This window comes from Salmo trutta, chromosome 7 (genome assembly GCF_901001165.1).
Source record: "Salmo trutta chromosome 7, fSalTru1.1, whole genome shotgun sequence".
In the NCBI taxonomy this organism is placed as follows: Eukaryota; Metazoa; Chordata; class Actinopteri; order Salmoniformes; family Salmonidae; genus Salmo; species Salmo trutta.
The window spans coordinates 48568464-48586122 of NC_042963.1; the positions used below are offsets into that span (position 1 = coordinate 48568464).

Below are 17659 nucleotides of genomic sequence, written 5' to 3' on the forward strand. Positions count from 1 at the left end.
ACCCAGTGACAGTGATACAGTAAGCCATTAGCCATACTGTACATTCACAGTAATCCATTATAAAGTGTGTTCTAATGAGTGAGGTGACCACAGAAACTCAACTCCAGGTGTTCTGCACCTGTTTCATCAGTAACATGTTGTCCCTCCTCCCTCCAGACATAGTGCCTGAGTGTGAGAAGAGCTCGGCCACCACCTACTACTGGTACCGCGAGGCTCTGAACATCTCGGACTCCATCTCTGAGAGCGGAGGCCTGAACTGGAGGATGACCATCTGTCTGCTGGCCGCCTGGTCCATGGTCTGCCTCGCCATGATCAAGGGAATCCAGTCCTCTGGGAAGGTGAGTGAGTGAGTGAGTGAGTGAGTGAGTGAGTGAGTGAGTGAGTGAGTGAGTGAGTGAGTGAGGATGGGAAATTGAGAGCAAGTGAAAGAACAATAGCTTGCTAGATAGTTACTGTATACCAAGCAGTGGCGGCCGCCGATTAGCTTAATACCCAGGGAGGCAGGGGGTTGGGGAGATATAAAGTTATCTGTGCATTTGAACAACATCATAAATATACCTATTTCACTTTTGCATGTAAAAACAGAATCACCTCTGCTGTCATTACCAAAAATGATATTCTTTAGAACAAGCATCACGCAGCCAGATCCCGAGTGCATTGATGACACAAGCACAGGAAAACACAACAAGCACAGGAAACAAGCACAGGAAAACACAACAAGCACAGGAAAACACAACAAGCACAGGAAACAAGCACAGGAAAACACAACAAGTACAGGAAACAAGCACAGGAAAACACAACAAGCACAGGAAAACACAACAAGCACAGGAAACAAGCACAGGAAAACACAACAAGCACAGGAAAACACAACAAACACAGGAAAACACAACAAGCACAGGAAAACACAACAAGCACAGGAAAACACAACAAGCACAGGAAAACACAACAAACACAGGAAAACACAACAAGCACAGGAAAACACAACAAGCACAGGAAACAAGCACAGGAAAACACAACAAGCACAGATGCAGCAAGTGAAAACAAATGATCTAGCTGCGATAGCTAACTAGCATAACGTCACAAGCGTCATGAGCTCGCCAGTAACTTTAGTTAGACTTGATTGGCATGCGAGCTAGCAAGCTAACTACTGGTATTGGGCACAGAGACATGTTTTTTTGACCTACCATGACCACAAGAAGGTTCTAACTAGTGTATCCCTCTGTCCTTCGAACTGAGGATGGATGTGGATGTCTGGTTCAGGTCCCAGGCTCCCAATGACTGTCAAGATTCTTTTTATTTACAAGTTAATTGCAATTTGCTCTTTAGCGCCCCGCTGTTCAGTACCAGATAGAGCAGACCCAGAAGACCTGGACCTTCATTTCAACACCCCAGGGAGGTCCATTTACTTTGTGCTGTGAAAATCATGTGCTGAAATCCTGCAATCTCATTGCTGCAGTCTCCCCTAATAGCAAGCAATGTAATAGCTGGCAAAGCAACCCAACGCTGGGCGGCAGGCTGAGCGCCCGGAGCTGTTGATGGCAGAGCAGTAGGTAACTGAACAGTAGTGCTGAGTGATAAACCAAAATGTCGATTATTTGAGGGTTTTTAAACAACTAATTGACCGACATCGGTTCAATTACTTGAATTCCATTTATTTATTTATTTTCTTCAGTGAGCTCCATGTGCAGTTTCTCTAGAGATACATCAGATCAACCCTGAACTGTGCAATGTAGTAGGGAGTTGTAGTTTCTCTAGAGATACATCAGATCAACCCTGAACTGTGCAATGTAGTAGGGAGTTGTAGTTTCTCTAGAGATACATCAGATCAACCCTGAACTGTGCAATGTAGTAGGGAGTTGTAGTTTCCAACAGCCCAATATTCTACATAGTTTAGCGTAGAAAGTGTGGCAATGACCATAATCCATTGCGCACCCACTTAAAGTTATCCGGTCTATGCAGAGCAGACACGGAGACTGAGAGAAGAGGGATGGCGCTATTGAGAGGGATAGAAAGCAGTTGCTTCGCGGGCCTGAAAATAAATGATGTAAGTGATTGATAGTTGGTATTCAGCAGTCATAAAAGTATGCCTTATTTACTTTGAAGAACTACTAAAATAGTGATTTTGTCAGACAGTATAGGCAGCAGCTTTATAGAGATGAGATGATGACTTGGAATGAAATAATAAAGTTATCAATAAAACATTTTATTAAAGTAAAATAATGTGAATAAATGATGGTTAATAAGTGATAAGCAGTAATGAACAGTCACTACCATCATTGGACCTTTATTCACTGTTTTATTCAGTGTTGTTACAGCATTCAACCCACATAATGCATAGTGCATTTAATGTCTAAAAATGTTTAGCGAAACCAAAATCGGAAACCGTGATTCTTCTTTAATAATCAAACTGAAACCAAACCCTCAAAAAGCACTAATCACTCAGCATATATATATATATATATTATTTTTATCACAAGTAGGGCACCGCCCCTAACACCCTAATGGATGGGCTTTTGATGCCTGGCCTAGTCAGTTAGCCATTGAACTGCGAGCCATACTTCTTGCTGAAAGACACAGCCGTTTGGCCTCAGTAATGTCAGTTGTCATAATTACATGGTTAAGAAAATGGCTGTTTAGCAATGATCAACAACCATCTTGACAGAGCTTGAATAATTTTTTTAATAATCATGTCCAAATATTATACAATCCAGGTGTGCAAAGTAGAGGTCTGTGAGGGACTGATTTATTCATCCCACTCCCACCCGCAGCTTTTCATACACTCCCGCCCACACCCGCTGGCTTTTTGTCCGACTGCCACCCGCTGCCGCAAGAACTGGTCCCGAACCCAACCGCAGTCCTGAGAATGTTATTTTAGGCGAATGTGACGCAGCTCACTTGCCAGCCATAGTCCCAGCAATTTTGCGCCCTATAGGCAATATCAAAATCCTCCAAAATAGGTTAAATTAACAGAGATTGTCATATAGCTTATTATATTAGGTTATCTGTATTACTGGGCTATATCAGCCAATAGGCTAGACGTAGTTTGAAGAGAGATGAGTTGGAGAGACTTGTACTTTCTCTTGAGCTACGTTTTATAGTCTATCTTTTTGGAGTGGGACGATTTTCATGCGGAGACAAATATGGGGGATCAATATTTATTTGTAGGCAGTGTAGTAAGATATAGCCTCTTCATATTTAGGAAGTACATTTCCTTGAAAAGATAACTGCCCGTGCTTCTTCGTCCATGCATAGGATATAGCCTACTCTATTGAATTGAGCCCACACACGCACCTGATCTCGCACATATGGCAACCGAACTTGAAGCAGCGAATGATAAGAGCGGACACTTGCACTTTCTCTTGAGCTACGTTTTGCATATAGGATATACACTACCGGTCAAAAGTTTTAGAACACCTACTCATTCAAGGGTTTTTCTTTATGTTTACTATGTTCTACATTGTAGAATAATAGTGAAGACATCAACACTATGAAATAACACATACGGAATCATGTAGTAACCAAAAAAGTGTTAAACAAATCTAAATATATTTTATATTTGAGATTCAAATAGCAACACTTTGCCTTGATGACAGCTTTGCACACTCTTGGCATTCTCTCAACCAGCTTCATCAGGTAGTCACCTGGAATGCATTTCAATTAACAGGTGTCTTGTTAAAAGTTCATTTGTGGAAATTCTTTCCTTCTTAATGCGTTTGAGCCAATCAGTTGTGTTGTGACAAGGTAGGGGTGGTATACAGAAGATAGCCCTATTTGGTAAAAGACCAAGTCCATATTAAGGCAATAACAGGTCAAATAAGCAAAGAGAAACGACTGTCCATCAATACTTTAAGACATGAAGGTCAGTCAATCCGGAACATTTCAAGAACTTTGAAAGTTTCTTCAAGTGCAGTCGCAAAAACCATCAAGTGCTATGATGAAACTGGTTCTCATGAGGACCACCATAGGAAAGGAAGACCCAGAGTTACCTCTGCTGCAGAGGATAAGTTCATTAGAGTTACCAGCCTCAGAAATTGCACCGCACCCCACCGCAATGATCTCTGTTAGGTTCCAAAGGATTATTTAAATTATGTTTTATTATGTTACGGGTGCGTCAATAGACTCTTAAGGATTAGAGACTTACCCAGAAATACTCACTGCTGTAATCGCTGCCAAAGGTGATTCTAACATGTACATTCAACCCCCTGTACTATTAGTGTTTTACTTTTCATTTATTTTTTACAAATGTTAGAATTTTTCTTCCACTTTAACAGAGTATTATGTGTAGATTGTTGACAAAAAAAGACAATTAAATCCATTTCAATCCCACTTTGTAATACAACAAAATATGGAAAAAGTCAAGTGGTGTGAATACTTCCTGAGGGCACCGTATCTTGAACATTGTCATTCTCTTTGGATTGCTACACAGTTTGGGGTGACTGCTGTTACCATACAAATATTGTTGGCTGATTTGACTATGATCTGTAGTCTTTTGGGTGTATGTAGTGTAGACCTATTTCATATCGCTCCAAGGAATGTTTACCGGCAGCAACCTACTAATGTACATATACTGTAAAATACCAATTTTGCATCTGTTCTGAATGTATAAGATTACATATAAAATGGCTACCGTGCAGTGGTTGCTCCAGAACATTTGTATCCTTTGAAATCCAATCAAATTTTATTGGTCACATGCGCCGAATACAATAGGTGTAGACCTTACAGTGAAATGCTTACTTACGAGCCCTTAACCAACGGTGCAGTTTAAAAAAGATAAGAATAAGAAATAAAAGTAACAAGTAATTAAAGAGCAGCAGCAAAATAACAATAGCGAAACTAGATACAGGGGGGTACTGGTACAGAGTCAATGTGCAGGGGCACCGGTTAGTTGAGGTAATATGTACGTGTAGGTAGAGTTATTAAAGTGACTATGCATAGATGATAACAACAGAGAGTATCAGCAATGCAAATAGTCTGGGTAGCCATTTGATTAGATGTTCAGGAGTCTTATGGCTTGGGGGTAGAAGCTGTTTAAAAGCTTCTTGGACTTAGACTTGATTCTCCAGTACCGCTTGCCGTGCGGTAACAGAGAGAACAGTCTATGACTAGGGTGGCTGGAGTCCTGACAATTTTTAGGGCCTTCCTCTGACACCGCCTGGTATAGAGGTCCTGGATGGCAGGAAGCTTGGCCCCAGTGACGTACTGGGCCGTTTGCACTACCCTCTATAGTGCCTTGTGGTCGGAGGCAGTGATGCAACCAGTCAGGATGCTCTCGATGGTACAGCTGTAGAACCTTTTGAGGATCTGAGTACCCATGCCAAATCTTTTCAGTCTCCTGAGGGCGAATAAGTTTTGTGCCCTCTTCAGCCAGTAGTTTTGAAAGCGGTGCTCACCAGCCAAAACAGGTCCTTGTTTTTTGTGTACTACGTCATCCAATTGTGTACTACCTCATCTATTTCGTATAATATGTTACATCCTGCAATTTATATATATTTTTACAATTCGTACAATATGTTACGAATTTGGTGTGCTTAAAGGAGAAGTAACTGTTTTTTTTAAACTAAATCTAAAAAATGTATGAAAATGTCATGTTATAGAATGGTCCGTACACCTTTTCTGTATATGAGTCGCGCAAAAGGGAATATAACATTGCGGATAAAGTTTGGAATGACACAATTTAACGTGTAGAACATCTAAAGACCTGCATCACTATGCTGAGATCTTTTCCGTTTCTAAAACAATGTATTTGGGTGTTTTTGGAGCCTTTGTTCATGTTTTTATGGGGCCCTGATACTACACAACGAGGATGAGGAAGTGGTTTGCTGTTTGGGGTAAGTTTCTTAAAAAAATGTGAAATCACAAAAAAGGTGTCTGGAGCCTTCTTTAACATGCCATTGACGTCAAAAATAGAGATTTGTTTGTAAAAAAGAAAATTGTCCTTTAAGATCCCATACTGCCTCTAACAATGAACAAGTGTGAGGCCCTCTTTGGACCCCACAACAAGCTCGATGGCCTTTTAAGTTGGAGAGAGAGTGGAAATGGCTATGAGCTTTAATTTCCACTCCTAGTGGAGGGACCAGAGCAGGAGAACCTTTGAAGCTTTGCCACACAAAAGAATATTAATGTCCCTCTCGCCCCTCGTTTACAAAAGCCTATTCCTAGGAATATCCCCACTGGGATCTACATTTTCTTTTTACTTTCTGTGTGTGGGTATGAGGGTGCAAGAAAGAGAGAGGGGAGCAGACCGGTTGCCATGGTTTTATGCGCTCTTTCGCATGATTGTTAGGAGTGTACTCACAAAAAAAGAAACTGAGGGAGAAAATACATTTCATTTTGCTGATTGTGTGGTGAAGAGGGAGTGTACTAAATGGCTGGGTATTAAATGGCTAAATCTATTTTTTTGCTCGCATTGTTGACAAAATGATGTGGAGCTACAAAAGAACGCGTCAAAGTTAAATCCCCGTTATGACAAGTTTGAGTTGCCGTAATGATAGATAGTGATGGGAAAAAATATCCGTTCAGTTGCGTATCGCAAATATTAATTTGGAGGATATTATATAGATACTTTCACTCCCAAGTATCGATTTGTAAAAACATGATTTATTTTTGCCAGGTAGCGTTAGCTAGCACGACTCGGCTGTACCTGCGCCAAAACTCCTGTATTTTTCATCCTATAGCTTGTTCTCCAGCTAGTTTTCAGCACTTTCATTTCCATGACTGATCAAAAAAGAAAAATGTAACCTTTATTTTGACAGGGAGTCAATGCTGAGAACAATGTCTCTTTTCCAGATAAGCCCTGTTGAGCAAAACAATACACATCTAAATAAAATACACACATTAACTACACATCCACATTAAAATACACATTATTAAACACAACAATACACAAAAAGCCAAACACAATCATGACAAACAAACACATTCTTCAGTAAAAAGGTCCCCTAACAACCGTCTGAAGTTCCCTACAGGCACCAATTCCTCCCATTTTACAGTGCATTGGAGATCAATCCACATGTAAGGTGCAAAAAAAGCTTAAGTCAGATCTAAGGGCTCAGAGGGCCCTCCAGATTTAGCCATGCCTGAGGGCCCTCCAGATTTAGCCATGCCTGAGGGCCCTCCAGATTTAGCCATGCCTGAGGGCCCTCCAGATTTAGCCATGCCTGAGGGCCCTCCAGAGTTAGCCATGCCTGAGGGCCCTCCAGAGTTAGCCATGCCAGAGGGCCCTCCAGAGTTAGCCATGCCTGAGGGCCCTCCAGAGTTAGCCATGCCTGAGGGCCCTCCAGAGTTAGCCATGCCTGAGGGCCCTCCAGAGTTAGCCATGCCAGAGGGCCCTCCAGAGTTAGCCATGCCAGAGGGCCCTCCAGAGTTAGCCATGCCAGAGGGCCCTCCAGAGTTAGCCATGCCTGAGGGCCCTCCAGAGTTAGCCATGCCTGAGGGCCCTCCAGAGTTAGCCATGCCAGAGGGCCCTCCAGAGTTAGCCATGCCTGAGGGCCCTCCAGAGTTAGCCATGCCTGAGGGCCCTCCAGAGTTAGCCATGCCTGAGATCAGGTCTGGTCTGCAGGTTAAAAAATAAAGTAAGGTATGGTGGAAGTGTATGCAGTAGGGCTTTATAAACAAAAACAACTGCAATGCATCGATCTAGTAGACTTCAAAGAGGGTCAGCCTACTTTCTGATACAGAATGCAGTGATGTGTGCTGAACCTATCCCATGGCCCGAAGGGAAATGGAGCTTAAACCGTTACAGCATCAGGTGGTGTCATTTTAACACCTAGTCTAAGTTTAGGCATTCAGGTGGTGTGATTTTAACATCTAGTCTAAGCTTAGGTATTCAGGTGGTGTAATTTTAACATCTAGTCTAAGCTTAGGCATTCAGGTGGTGTGATTTTAACACCTAGTCTAAGTTTAGGCATTCAGGTGGTGTGATTTTAACACCTAGTCTAAGTTTAGGCATTCGCAACTGTTTGACCAGCGCAGGATTAAGCTCTATCTGTCCCTCCAGTTGACCTGGTTTCCCCTTTAGAGGCCACCAGGCAGGCAGAGGCCCACCCCTGAACCCATCCCTGCTCATGACTGAACTCCAAACCATCTTAAATCTTAAACCACGCCTCAGAGCCTGTGGGGTGACTCAACCTACCCACCCCGCTCTTCAATTCACAATCCCCTAGTATCCTCCCAGATAATACAGTATATCACAAAGCAAGAAGGCCCCTCCCTCTGTCAGCTTAGTGGGACAGTGGTACAAAAGCTCTTGTGTGGGCCCCGGCCCAGAGGCCGGTCAGCATCCTTGGCCCTGAAAGCACCCATAGCAGTTCAGTAGAGTAGACCTCCCCTGGGATAGGACCTCCTATTGCATCACTCACTTCAATCACTTGCTTCTTCTTCTGTATTCTTCAACTAAGTGTATAGTGGTCCGCAGGGCTGTATATTTCTCTGTAGGTTACTGCCCCCCCCCCCCCCCCCACAGGTCAGGAGGAGACAACAGAGGCAGCCTCAGAGATTTCTATTTATTATGGATCCCCATTAGCTGTTGCCAAGGCAGCAGCTACTCTTCCTGGGGTCCAGACACATTAAGACACATCACAGAATAAACTAAATAAAACATCATCACACCACTACATATCCACAGCACAAAATGTACAATACCACCATACAACAATATTAAAATGTACAATACCACCATACAACAATATTAAAATATACAATACCACCATACAACAATATTAAAATGTACAATACCACCATACAACAATATTAAAATATACAATACCACCATACAACAATATTAAAATGTACAGTACCACCATACAACAATATTAAAATGTACAATACCACCATACAACAATATTAAAATATACAATACCACCATACAACAATATTAAAATGTACGTGTGTGTAGAGTGTGTGTGAGTATGCGTGTGTGTGTGTGTGTCTCTTCACAGTCCGCGTTGTTCCATAAGGTGTAGTTTTATAGTTAAAAATAATATATCTAATTTTACTGCTTGTATGAGTTACTTGATGTGGAATAGAGTTCCATGTAGTCATGGCTCTATGTAGTACTGTGCGTCTCCCATAGTCTGTTCTGGACTTGGGGATTGTGAAGTGACCTCTGGTGGCATGTCTTGTGGGGTAAGCATGGTTGTCTGATCTGTGCGCTAGTCACTTGAACAGACAGCTCAGTACATCCAACATGTAAATCCCTCTCACAAAGACAGTGATGCAGTAAAGCTCTCCTCTACTTTGAGCCAGGAGAGTTTGACATCCATGTCATTGATGTTAGCTCTCTGTGTACATTTAAGGGCCAGCCATGCCCAGAAGAGGCAGCCTCAGAGATCCCTTTAGATAAAGCCCAGAAGAGGCAGCCTCTGAGATCCCTTTAGATAAAGCCCAGAAGAGGCAGCCTCAGAGATCCCTTTAGATAAAGCCCAGAAGAGGCAGCCTCTGAGATCCCTTTAGATAAAGCCCAGAAGAGGCAGCCTCAGAGATCCCTTTAGATAAAGCCCAGAAGAGGCAGCCTCTGAGATCCCTTTAGATAAAGCCCAGAAGAGGCAGCCTCAGAGATCCCTTTAGATAAAGCCCAGAAGAGGCAGCCTCTGAGATCCCTTTAGATAAAGCCCAGAAGAGGCAGCCTCAGAGATCCCTTTAGATAAAGCCCAGAAGAGGCAGCCTCTGAGATCCCTTTAGATAAAGCCCAGAAGAGGCAGCCTCAGAGATCCCTTTAGATAAAGCCCAGAAGAGGCAGCCTCAGAGATCCCTTTAGATAAAGCCCAGAAGTCATCAGATCACAGTGACTCTCTCATTATCTTTAGGTTTATATAGTTATTAACCCCAGAGAGACAGGGTCTGAGACAGATTTGTCAATAAGTAAAGTCTCAAGTCAGCCATTCACGTTGTAATGTACGAGTTGCAAGAAGGTTATTCTTCTGTTGTGGTTGTCTTACAGGTGATGTACTTCAGCTCGTTGTTCCCTTACGTGGTGCTGATCTGTTTCCTGGTTCGGGCTCTGCTCCTGAAAGGCTCTGTGGACGGCATCCGACACATGTTTACCCCCAAGGTACAGTACCATAACCCCTAAGGTACAATAATGCTGCTTTATAGTTTCACCCAATGTAATGGTGCCTTGTTCACACCCAGGCACAGTCAATGCTACTGCATACAGCCAACATGCTGCACTACACTGCAGGCAAAGTCAGGACCCAGACTTCTTCAGAGAGTTAGCCAATGCACTTGTTTGATCCAATGCACTTTTACATTTCTTTTTTTAGCTCACCTTTATTTAACCAGGTAGGCCAGTTGAGAACAAGTTCTCATTTACAACTGTGACCTGGCCAAGATAAAGCAAAGCAGTGCGACACAAACAACAGAGTTACACATGGAATAAACAAACATACAGTCAACAACACAATAGAAACATCTATGTACACTTGTTTGATCCAATGCACTCGTTTGATCCTGTTGTGGATCAATGTTACATTGTTAACTTTACTGAAACAGGAAGGAAAATATATTGACTGAAAATGTGCCATAAATGTAAAAATAGATTTTTACCGGAGCTCAGCTGTTCAACAGCAGTGGCCCTGAACATTGTTCATTTTACTAAAGAGGAAGGCCATGTTAAATGAAAATGTGTCAGACATAGAATACAGTAGTATGTTATAGGTTGGCTACTCAGCCGCCGTGGACCAATGGCAACTCAGGCAAAAGGAATAATTTAATTTGGGCTATGCTGTGGTGGCAGACTTCTCACCATGGTAACAGGAGTCGCTCGGCGCTCCCTGCTTTATGTAACATCCACGACGGCGGGTTCCGTTCATTTCACAACAGTCTCATGTGTCTGCTGCTTCTCACACAGCTGACATCTTCCTACTTCAAAGGCCTTTGCTGCGTCTCCTGTGTGCAAGGAAGGAGACATCAAAAGCAGGGTTCATTGTGTGCTGTATAGTGTGCGCCTTGTAACTGTGTTAAGCCTATTACCACACAAAAATGCTGTAGGATATTTGAGGGCAGTGGCATGATGGATATGCTCTCAGTATGTTGAGTCCTTGTTTAATCTTCCACAGTTTTGATAAATTTGACTCTCAACCATGATTCACATGTCCACTGCTCTGCTCCACTGGTCCAAACAATGGTTTGTCCATTACTAGGAGAGCACAGATTCCTACAATAAATAACGTAGTGTTGTCCTAAAGAGCCAAATGATGGTCAAATGAATCCACAGCAAGGAGAGATGAGTTGATCTTCCTTTTGTCAGCACCTCACCTAAAATGTCCATTCTTTATTTCCTTCCAGTTGGAGATCATGCTGGAGGCCAAGGTGTGGCGTGAGGCGGCCACACAGGTCTTCTTCGCCCTGGGCCTGGGCTTCGGAGGCGTCATAGCCTTCTCCAGCTACAACAAGCGGGACAACAACTGCCACTTTGACGCAGTGCTGGTCTCTTTCATCAACTTCTTCACCTCTGTGCTGGCCACCCTGGTGGTGTTTGCCGTGCTCGGCTTCAAGGCCAACATCATGAACGGCAAGTGTGTCGCGCTGTAAGTATGGATACGCAATTAAGCTGTCGTCAATTAATCAATTCAAATGTATTTATTATACTGAATATGTGAACACACTTTACAGAAAAGGGGGGAAGGGAAAACATTGTGCCTCAAAGGTAATCGGCCTTTTTGATGCTGACATGAAGTTTGGGAGGCCGGCTCCCCACCGCCAGCGGCTCCCCTCCCCTCCGCCGGCGGCTCTCCTCCCCTCCGCCGGCGGCTCCCCTCCCCTCCGCCGGCGGCTCCCCTCCGCTAGCGGCTCCCCTCCCCTCCGCCAGCGGCTCCCCTCCCCTCCGCCAGCGGCTCCCTTCCCCTCCCCTCCGCCAGCGGCTCCCCTCCCCTCCGCCAGCTGCTCCCCTCCGCCAGCGGCTCCCCTCCGCCGGCGGCTCCCCTCCGCCAGCGGCTCCCCTCCCCTCCGCCAGCGGCTCCCCTCCCCTCCGCCAGCGGCTCCCCTTTTGTAGACCAGCGGATCAATTTAGGAACTCAGTTGTGGTCTCAACTTGCTGTTGAGAGTTAGAATAGTACAATATACAAGGTGCAATTTCAAAATGTCGTTGTGCAGGAGCAATTTATCTCTTGTTATGTTAGTCACTGACAGTCACTCAATTAGCCCATGTAAGATAAAATGTTTTAGATTGGTAAGTTTGTCTAGCCAGCTATCTAAACTTGTAGTAATCATGACCGAATTACCAACAGGGGGCCCCCATTGATTTTGTTAGTCACTCTCACTCAGATATCATATTAAAAACAGCAAACATTTCTCTCCACCACATGGCAAAATGAGTAGAATTGCTTGAAGTGAGTTATAAAATTGCAAAAATGGGTCTGTGCTGTCAAGAGGTGGGACACAAAAATATTTTGCTCGCAAGCCCACCAACAAAATGACACTTAGGGCCCCCAAAAGGCTAGGGCCGGCTCTGACTGCATGTGTGGGTATGGATTTGGGTATGCAGACCCGCGAGCCACTGCGGCCTTATGATAATTTCAGATTTATTGTAACCCCCACCCCAATCAAAGTTACCCATTCCTGGTCTTTAAGATATTAGCAATAAGGCCTAGAATACATTAGCATAGTCTATGATAGAGTATCCATTTTGATCTGGTCTTATTTCATTTTCTATCTCTCAGGAACACTCAGAAGATAGTGAGTTTGCTGGGGAACGAGATCAGCCGTGATCTGATCCCCCACCACATCAACTTCAGCGCTGTGAGCGCTGAGGACTACCGACAGATGACTGAGGTCATCAGACGGGAGAAGGAAAAGAATTACCAGGATCTGGGCCTGGGCTCCTGCAGCATCGAGGAAGAGCTCAACAAGGTGAGGGGCCATTGTCTTCCGACAGCTACAGCACATCATTCTAATGTGTTGGTCAGTGCAGACGGCCGTCTCAACATCCGACGTAGGACGTTGGGTAACGGGGCTCATAGAATGTAGAACGGTGATATCATATCATTTTGTATCTTTTATGATCATAATCACTTAGGTAGCATTCTACTTGAAGAAAACACAAACAGTCATGAAAACTGGTGTCACACAGGTGTCATCACAACTGACTTTACACCGTCATGTCTCAAACCAGGAATAGCTACGCCTATTCAATGAACATTCTTTGTGTCATAACAGTGCTGTAAAGTGTTACTGAATGCAGTTTCCCCCAGACTGTGTTAGACCTATCTCTAGATCTTGTCTACACACTTTGAGATTTCGAGGAAACCCCTTTAAGTTGCTTCCCCTTCCATTCAACACCGTTTGGTAGACTGCTACTTTAGTGTATTTCTGTTCCCTTGCTGTTACGTGTGTGTTCCAACTCAGTGTGAATAATTGATAAGGTATTGACTTAACAGGAAAGCACAGCGTCAGACAAAGAGGCCCTGTAGATCTACAACATGGCTCAAGTTAACAATCATGTGACTCCTTGGGGACAAAAGTCTTACTAGAAGTGGATGTTACTGACGTAAACCTCATCTTCCTCCTCCTGCTCCCCATCCTCCTGCTCCTCGTCCTCCTCAGGCAGTGCAGGGTACAGGCCTGGCCTTCATCGCCTTTACAGAGGCCATGACCCACTTCCCTGCATCTCCCTTCTGGTCCGTCATGTTCTTCCTGATGCTGGTTAACCTGGGCCTGGGCAGCATGTTCGGAACCATCGAAGGCATCATCACACCCCTGGTGGACACCTTCAAAGTCCGCAAGGAGTTCCTCACAGGTCAGTCAGAGAGAGGGGATGAAGGAATAGATGGGTAATTATTTCTCATTTCAACTTCCTGGGATTCCTCGTATCTACTCGTCTCCTTCTCAATCTTATTTGAGAAGGTCCAAAGTCCCTCTCTGACCGTTTTCTTCAGAGGAGAAAAGATTCAAGGAATTTAGGAAAAACAAAACGGAAAGAGCCTATGTGTCAGTTTGTGGAGGTAGACCTTTCCCAAAATGTATCCTCAGCTGAACTCTTGATGTGTGTTTGCCATAGTAACGGGTCAATAGTATTACCCAGGTGTATGTGTTATGTCTCTTTGCTCTAATGCTTCTGGCTTAATAATGATGTCATAAAACTACCTCGAATGCAGAGCAGATGTCTGGCACCAAAGAGAATGTTTTAGAATTGATACACTTAGTGTAGCAACATGTTGACAAATATTGTGCATGAATTCTGTTAACGAGGCATTTCTCCCCCTTGCACCGTTTCAATAACGTCCATGTTGTCCCCCTCCTGTAACAGTGGGTGTCTGTCTGCTGGCCTTCTTCATCGGCCTGCTGTTCGTCCAACGCTCTGGGAACTACTGGGTGGCCATGTTTGATGACTACTCTGCCACACTGCCTCTGCTCATAGTGGTCATCCTGGAGAATGTGGCTGTTGCTTGGGTCTATGGGACTGACAAGTATGTACAGTACATATCAAATCATATACAGAATGGCAGCAATCTGTGGTTTTCTCCACTTTAATTCAAAATCCAAAGCTGTCCATCCAAACACAATGGAAAAAACAGTATTTGACTCAGTATTCAGAATGAGTTGAACATGAAAAGTTATTGTGAAATAATACCACTAAACTGTACTTTTATCTCCTATCACCTGTTGAACATAATTGCCAAAGTCAACAAAGTCTAAACTGAGTAGCATTATGCTTTTTCACCTCCTGTGGTGGTATCCCGTCTCCGTCTCTCCTCCCCAGGTTCTTTGAGGATCTGAAGGACATGCTGGGCTTCACTCCGTTCCGGTTCTACTACTACATGTGGAAGTACGTGACCCCCCTGCTGCTCATCCTGCTGCTGGGCTCCAGTGTGATCCAGCTGGGAATGACCCCGCCCAGCTACAGCGCCTGGCTAGAGGACCTGGTGAGTCGCCTCTCCACTGTGGTCTCTCTTTGGTGCAACTGGATGAGGCAAAACACAGTAGTTCAGTTTAATGGACTATTGTTTCAGTCGATGGGATGTGCACGATTTCTTTCCATATATCTTCTTCTTGTCTCCTTTATCCACACTGATTTGTAATATACCTGGAGCAGTCACTCGATATGCGCTTTGCCATGTTATCTTCACCAATAGGAACCCTCGATATGCGCTTTGCCATGTTATCTTCACCAATAGGAACACTCGATATGCGCTTTGCCATGTTATCTTCACCAATAGGAACCCTCGATATGCGCTTTGCCATGTTATCTTCACCAATAGGAACACTCGATATGCGCTTTGCCATGTTATCTCCACCAATAGGAACACTCGATATGCGCTTTGCCATGTTATCTCCACCAATAGGAACCCTCGATATGCGCTTTGCCATGTTATCCCCACCAATAGGAACCCTCGATATGCGCTTTGCCATGTTATCTCCACCAATAGGAACACACGATATGCGCTTTGCCATGTTATCTCCACCAATAGGAACACTCGATATGCGCTTTGCCATGTTATCTCCACCAATAGGAACTCTCGATATGCGCTTTGCTATGTTATCTTCACCAATAGGAACACTCGATATGCGCTTTGCCATGTTATCTCCACCAATAGGAACACTCGATATGTGCTTTGCCATGTTATCTCCACCAATAGGAACACTCGATATGCGCTTTGCCATGTTATCTCCACCAATAGGAACACTCGATATGCGCTTTGCCATGTTAGCGTCATAAATACTCCACTGTTGGATCATCAAGATCAGCACAGATGGAGGAGAGGACTACGGGCTGAAGCGCGACAGAAATGTAAAGGCAATTTCCGATTGAGCCGACATATGCAGGAGTTTACCATGAATGCAGTCTCCGCTAACGGAAACAGTGCCTTTACATTTCAATCACGCTGTAGGCTGAACTTAACACGATACGGATTGAATAGAGCCCTTAGACTTACTGTAAGACAAGAGGACTTCACACTATTATCACCAGCTCGACTGGCTGTCCCGTGGTTTTAGTGTCAGTATCAGTGTCAATGTGTTTACCTGTCTGGTATCCTTGGTGACCGGTTGTAACATTCCGGTCGTAGTTGTACTCCGTCTAGTCAGAATCTTGATAAACCTTCCTCCCCTCCAGGCCAGTGAGAGGTCTATTGAGCTACAATAGTAAACAGTAGTAGTAGTAGTAGTTGTAGTAGTAGTGTACAGAACTAGTAACCTCTAACCTCCCTCTGTCTCCCCCTCCAGGCCAGTGAGAAATCCCTGAGCTACCCTCCGTGGGGCCTGGCGGTCTGCATCTCCCTGGTGGTAATGGCCATCGTGCCCGTGCCCGTGGTGTTCTTCCTCCGCTACTTCAACGTCATCGATGAGAACGCCGGCGTCGTCTCCACCATCTCATACAAGAAGGGCTGCATCATCCAGGAGATAGCCAGGCCCGAGGAGGACGACGCCAGCCTCATCCATGCCAATTCGCCCTCACCCATGCCCGGCAACAGCATCTACCGCAAGCAGAACGGAGGGGTTTCCGATTCCGCCCCCAACGGCCGCTATGGTATTGGCTACTTGATGGCCGACATGCCGGACATGCCCGAGTCAGACTTATAGCGTGTTGTTTCTGGTACTCCGCCCTACTGGCTGGCCAACCAATCCCTCTTTTGCGTGCGTTTAGTCGTGGGAATCGTCATCTGCATATTTTTACTCTTATATTTTTACTGTATATTCTTTGTAGATATCGTAGCTGCTCCCCTTCATGTTGTCCTTTTCCCGTTTTGCTGTAAAAACGATTAAAAAGCTGTGCACAATGTATACTGTACATACTATCTCCTTTTGTCTTCCCCACCCAGTCCCAAATGGAACCCCCAGCCCCGTCCTGAAGCTCTTAGTTGACAAGACAGTACAGTATTGGTGTAAGCAATAAGGTGGACACCACCAAGCCTGCTATAGTTGTTCAACAAGGGACTTAGGCTAGGGACAAGTGAAGATCACGTTTGGGGTTAATTCCATTTCAATTCAGGAAGTAAACTGTGAAATAAAAAATGTGCTCATAGAGGAAGCGACGCAAATTTTTCAGTTTACTTCCTGAATCACCAAATTGAAATAGAATTGACCCCAACCCTGTGAGGGATAGGTTTGGGACTGGGCCTTTTGTCTGTCTCTGGAAGATGCTGTAGAATGGCTGTGTACATTGTGACCTCACCTCTGGCCCAGAGTTCTGAGATGAATAGCAGCGCAGCCTCTTTGGATGATATACGTGTTGGCAATGACGCAATACTGACCACATTTCTTTAGTTTAAGTACAATATAGTGCAAACAGCAAAAGGATGGCATTGAAACTGAACCCCCCCAACCAAACCCCCCCAAAAAATGTGCCTAAATAACTTATGATATTTGTTTATAGAATACATGGTGGACGTTGTATATTTAAGGTATTCTGTAAATATAAATATTATAAATATTATAAATATATTTAGCCTATCTGAATAGTTTGGATATCAGAACACCTTGTTTTTTGGTAAGAAGTGCTTAAAATCGTTAAAAGCTGGTTCCCTTTTTTGTTTACTGATGTGCTGTCAATCTATGTAGAGGTTTGACCCCTCTTGATAAACTTGTACATATTTTTTCCTCCATGAAATGGCTTCATAACGTGATGTATTTTCTTTCCCCTGTTGAGATTAAAGAGAAAACTTGGTCCGTACTGGGCACTAATGTCTGTTCTCACTGTTAGTCTGTCAGGGAAATGAAAACAGTG

At 44.1% G+C, this 17659-nt stretch overlaps 1 protein-coding gene across 1 annotated transcript in view; it reads left to right on the plus strand.

Moving 5' to 3' along the window:
• The window catches only part of slc6a15 (solute carrier family 6 member 15), a 35134-nt gene extending 17518 nt beyond the window's left edge, over nt 1-17616 (plus strand). The window contains exons 5-12 of the mRNA XM_029759223.1: nt 157-338; nt 9938-10048; nt 11284-11525; nt 12657-12846; nt 13540-13732; nt 14243-14402; nt 14696-14858; nt 16159-17616. Coding sequence (XP_029615083.1) covers nt 157-338; nt 9938-10048; nt 11284-11525; nt 12657-12846; nt 13540-13732; nt 14243-14402; nt 14696-14858; nt 16159-16515 — 1598 coding nt within the window. The 3' untranslated portion in view covers nt 16516-17616. The remainder of the gene's footprint in view (nt 1-156; nt 339-9937; nt 10049-11283; nt 11526-12656; nt 12847-13539; nt 13733-14242; nt 14403-14695; nt 14859-16158) is intronic.
• Nucleotides 17617-17659: the final 43 nt, after the last annotated feature.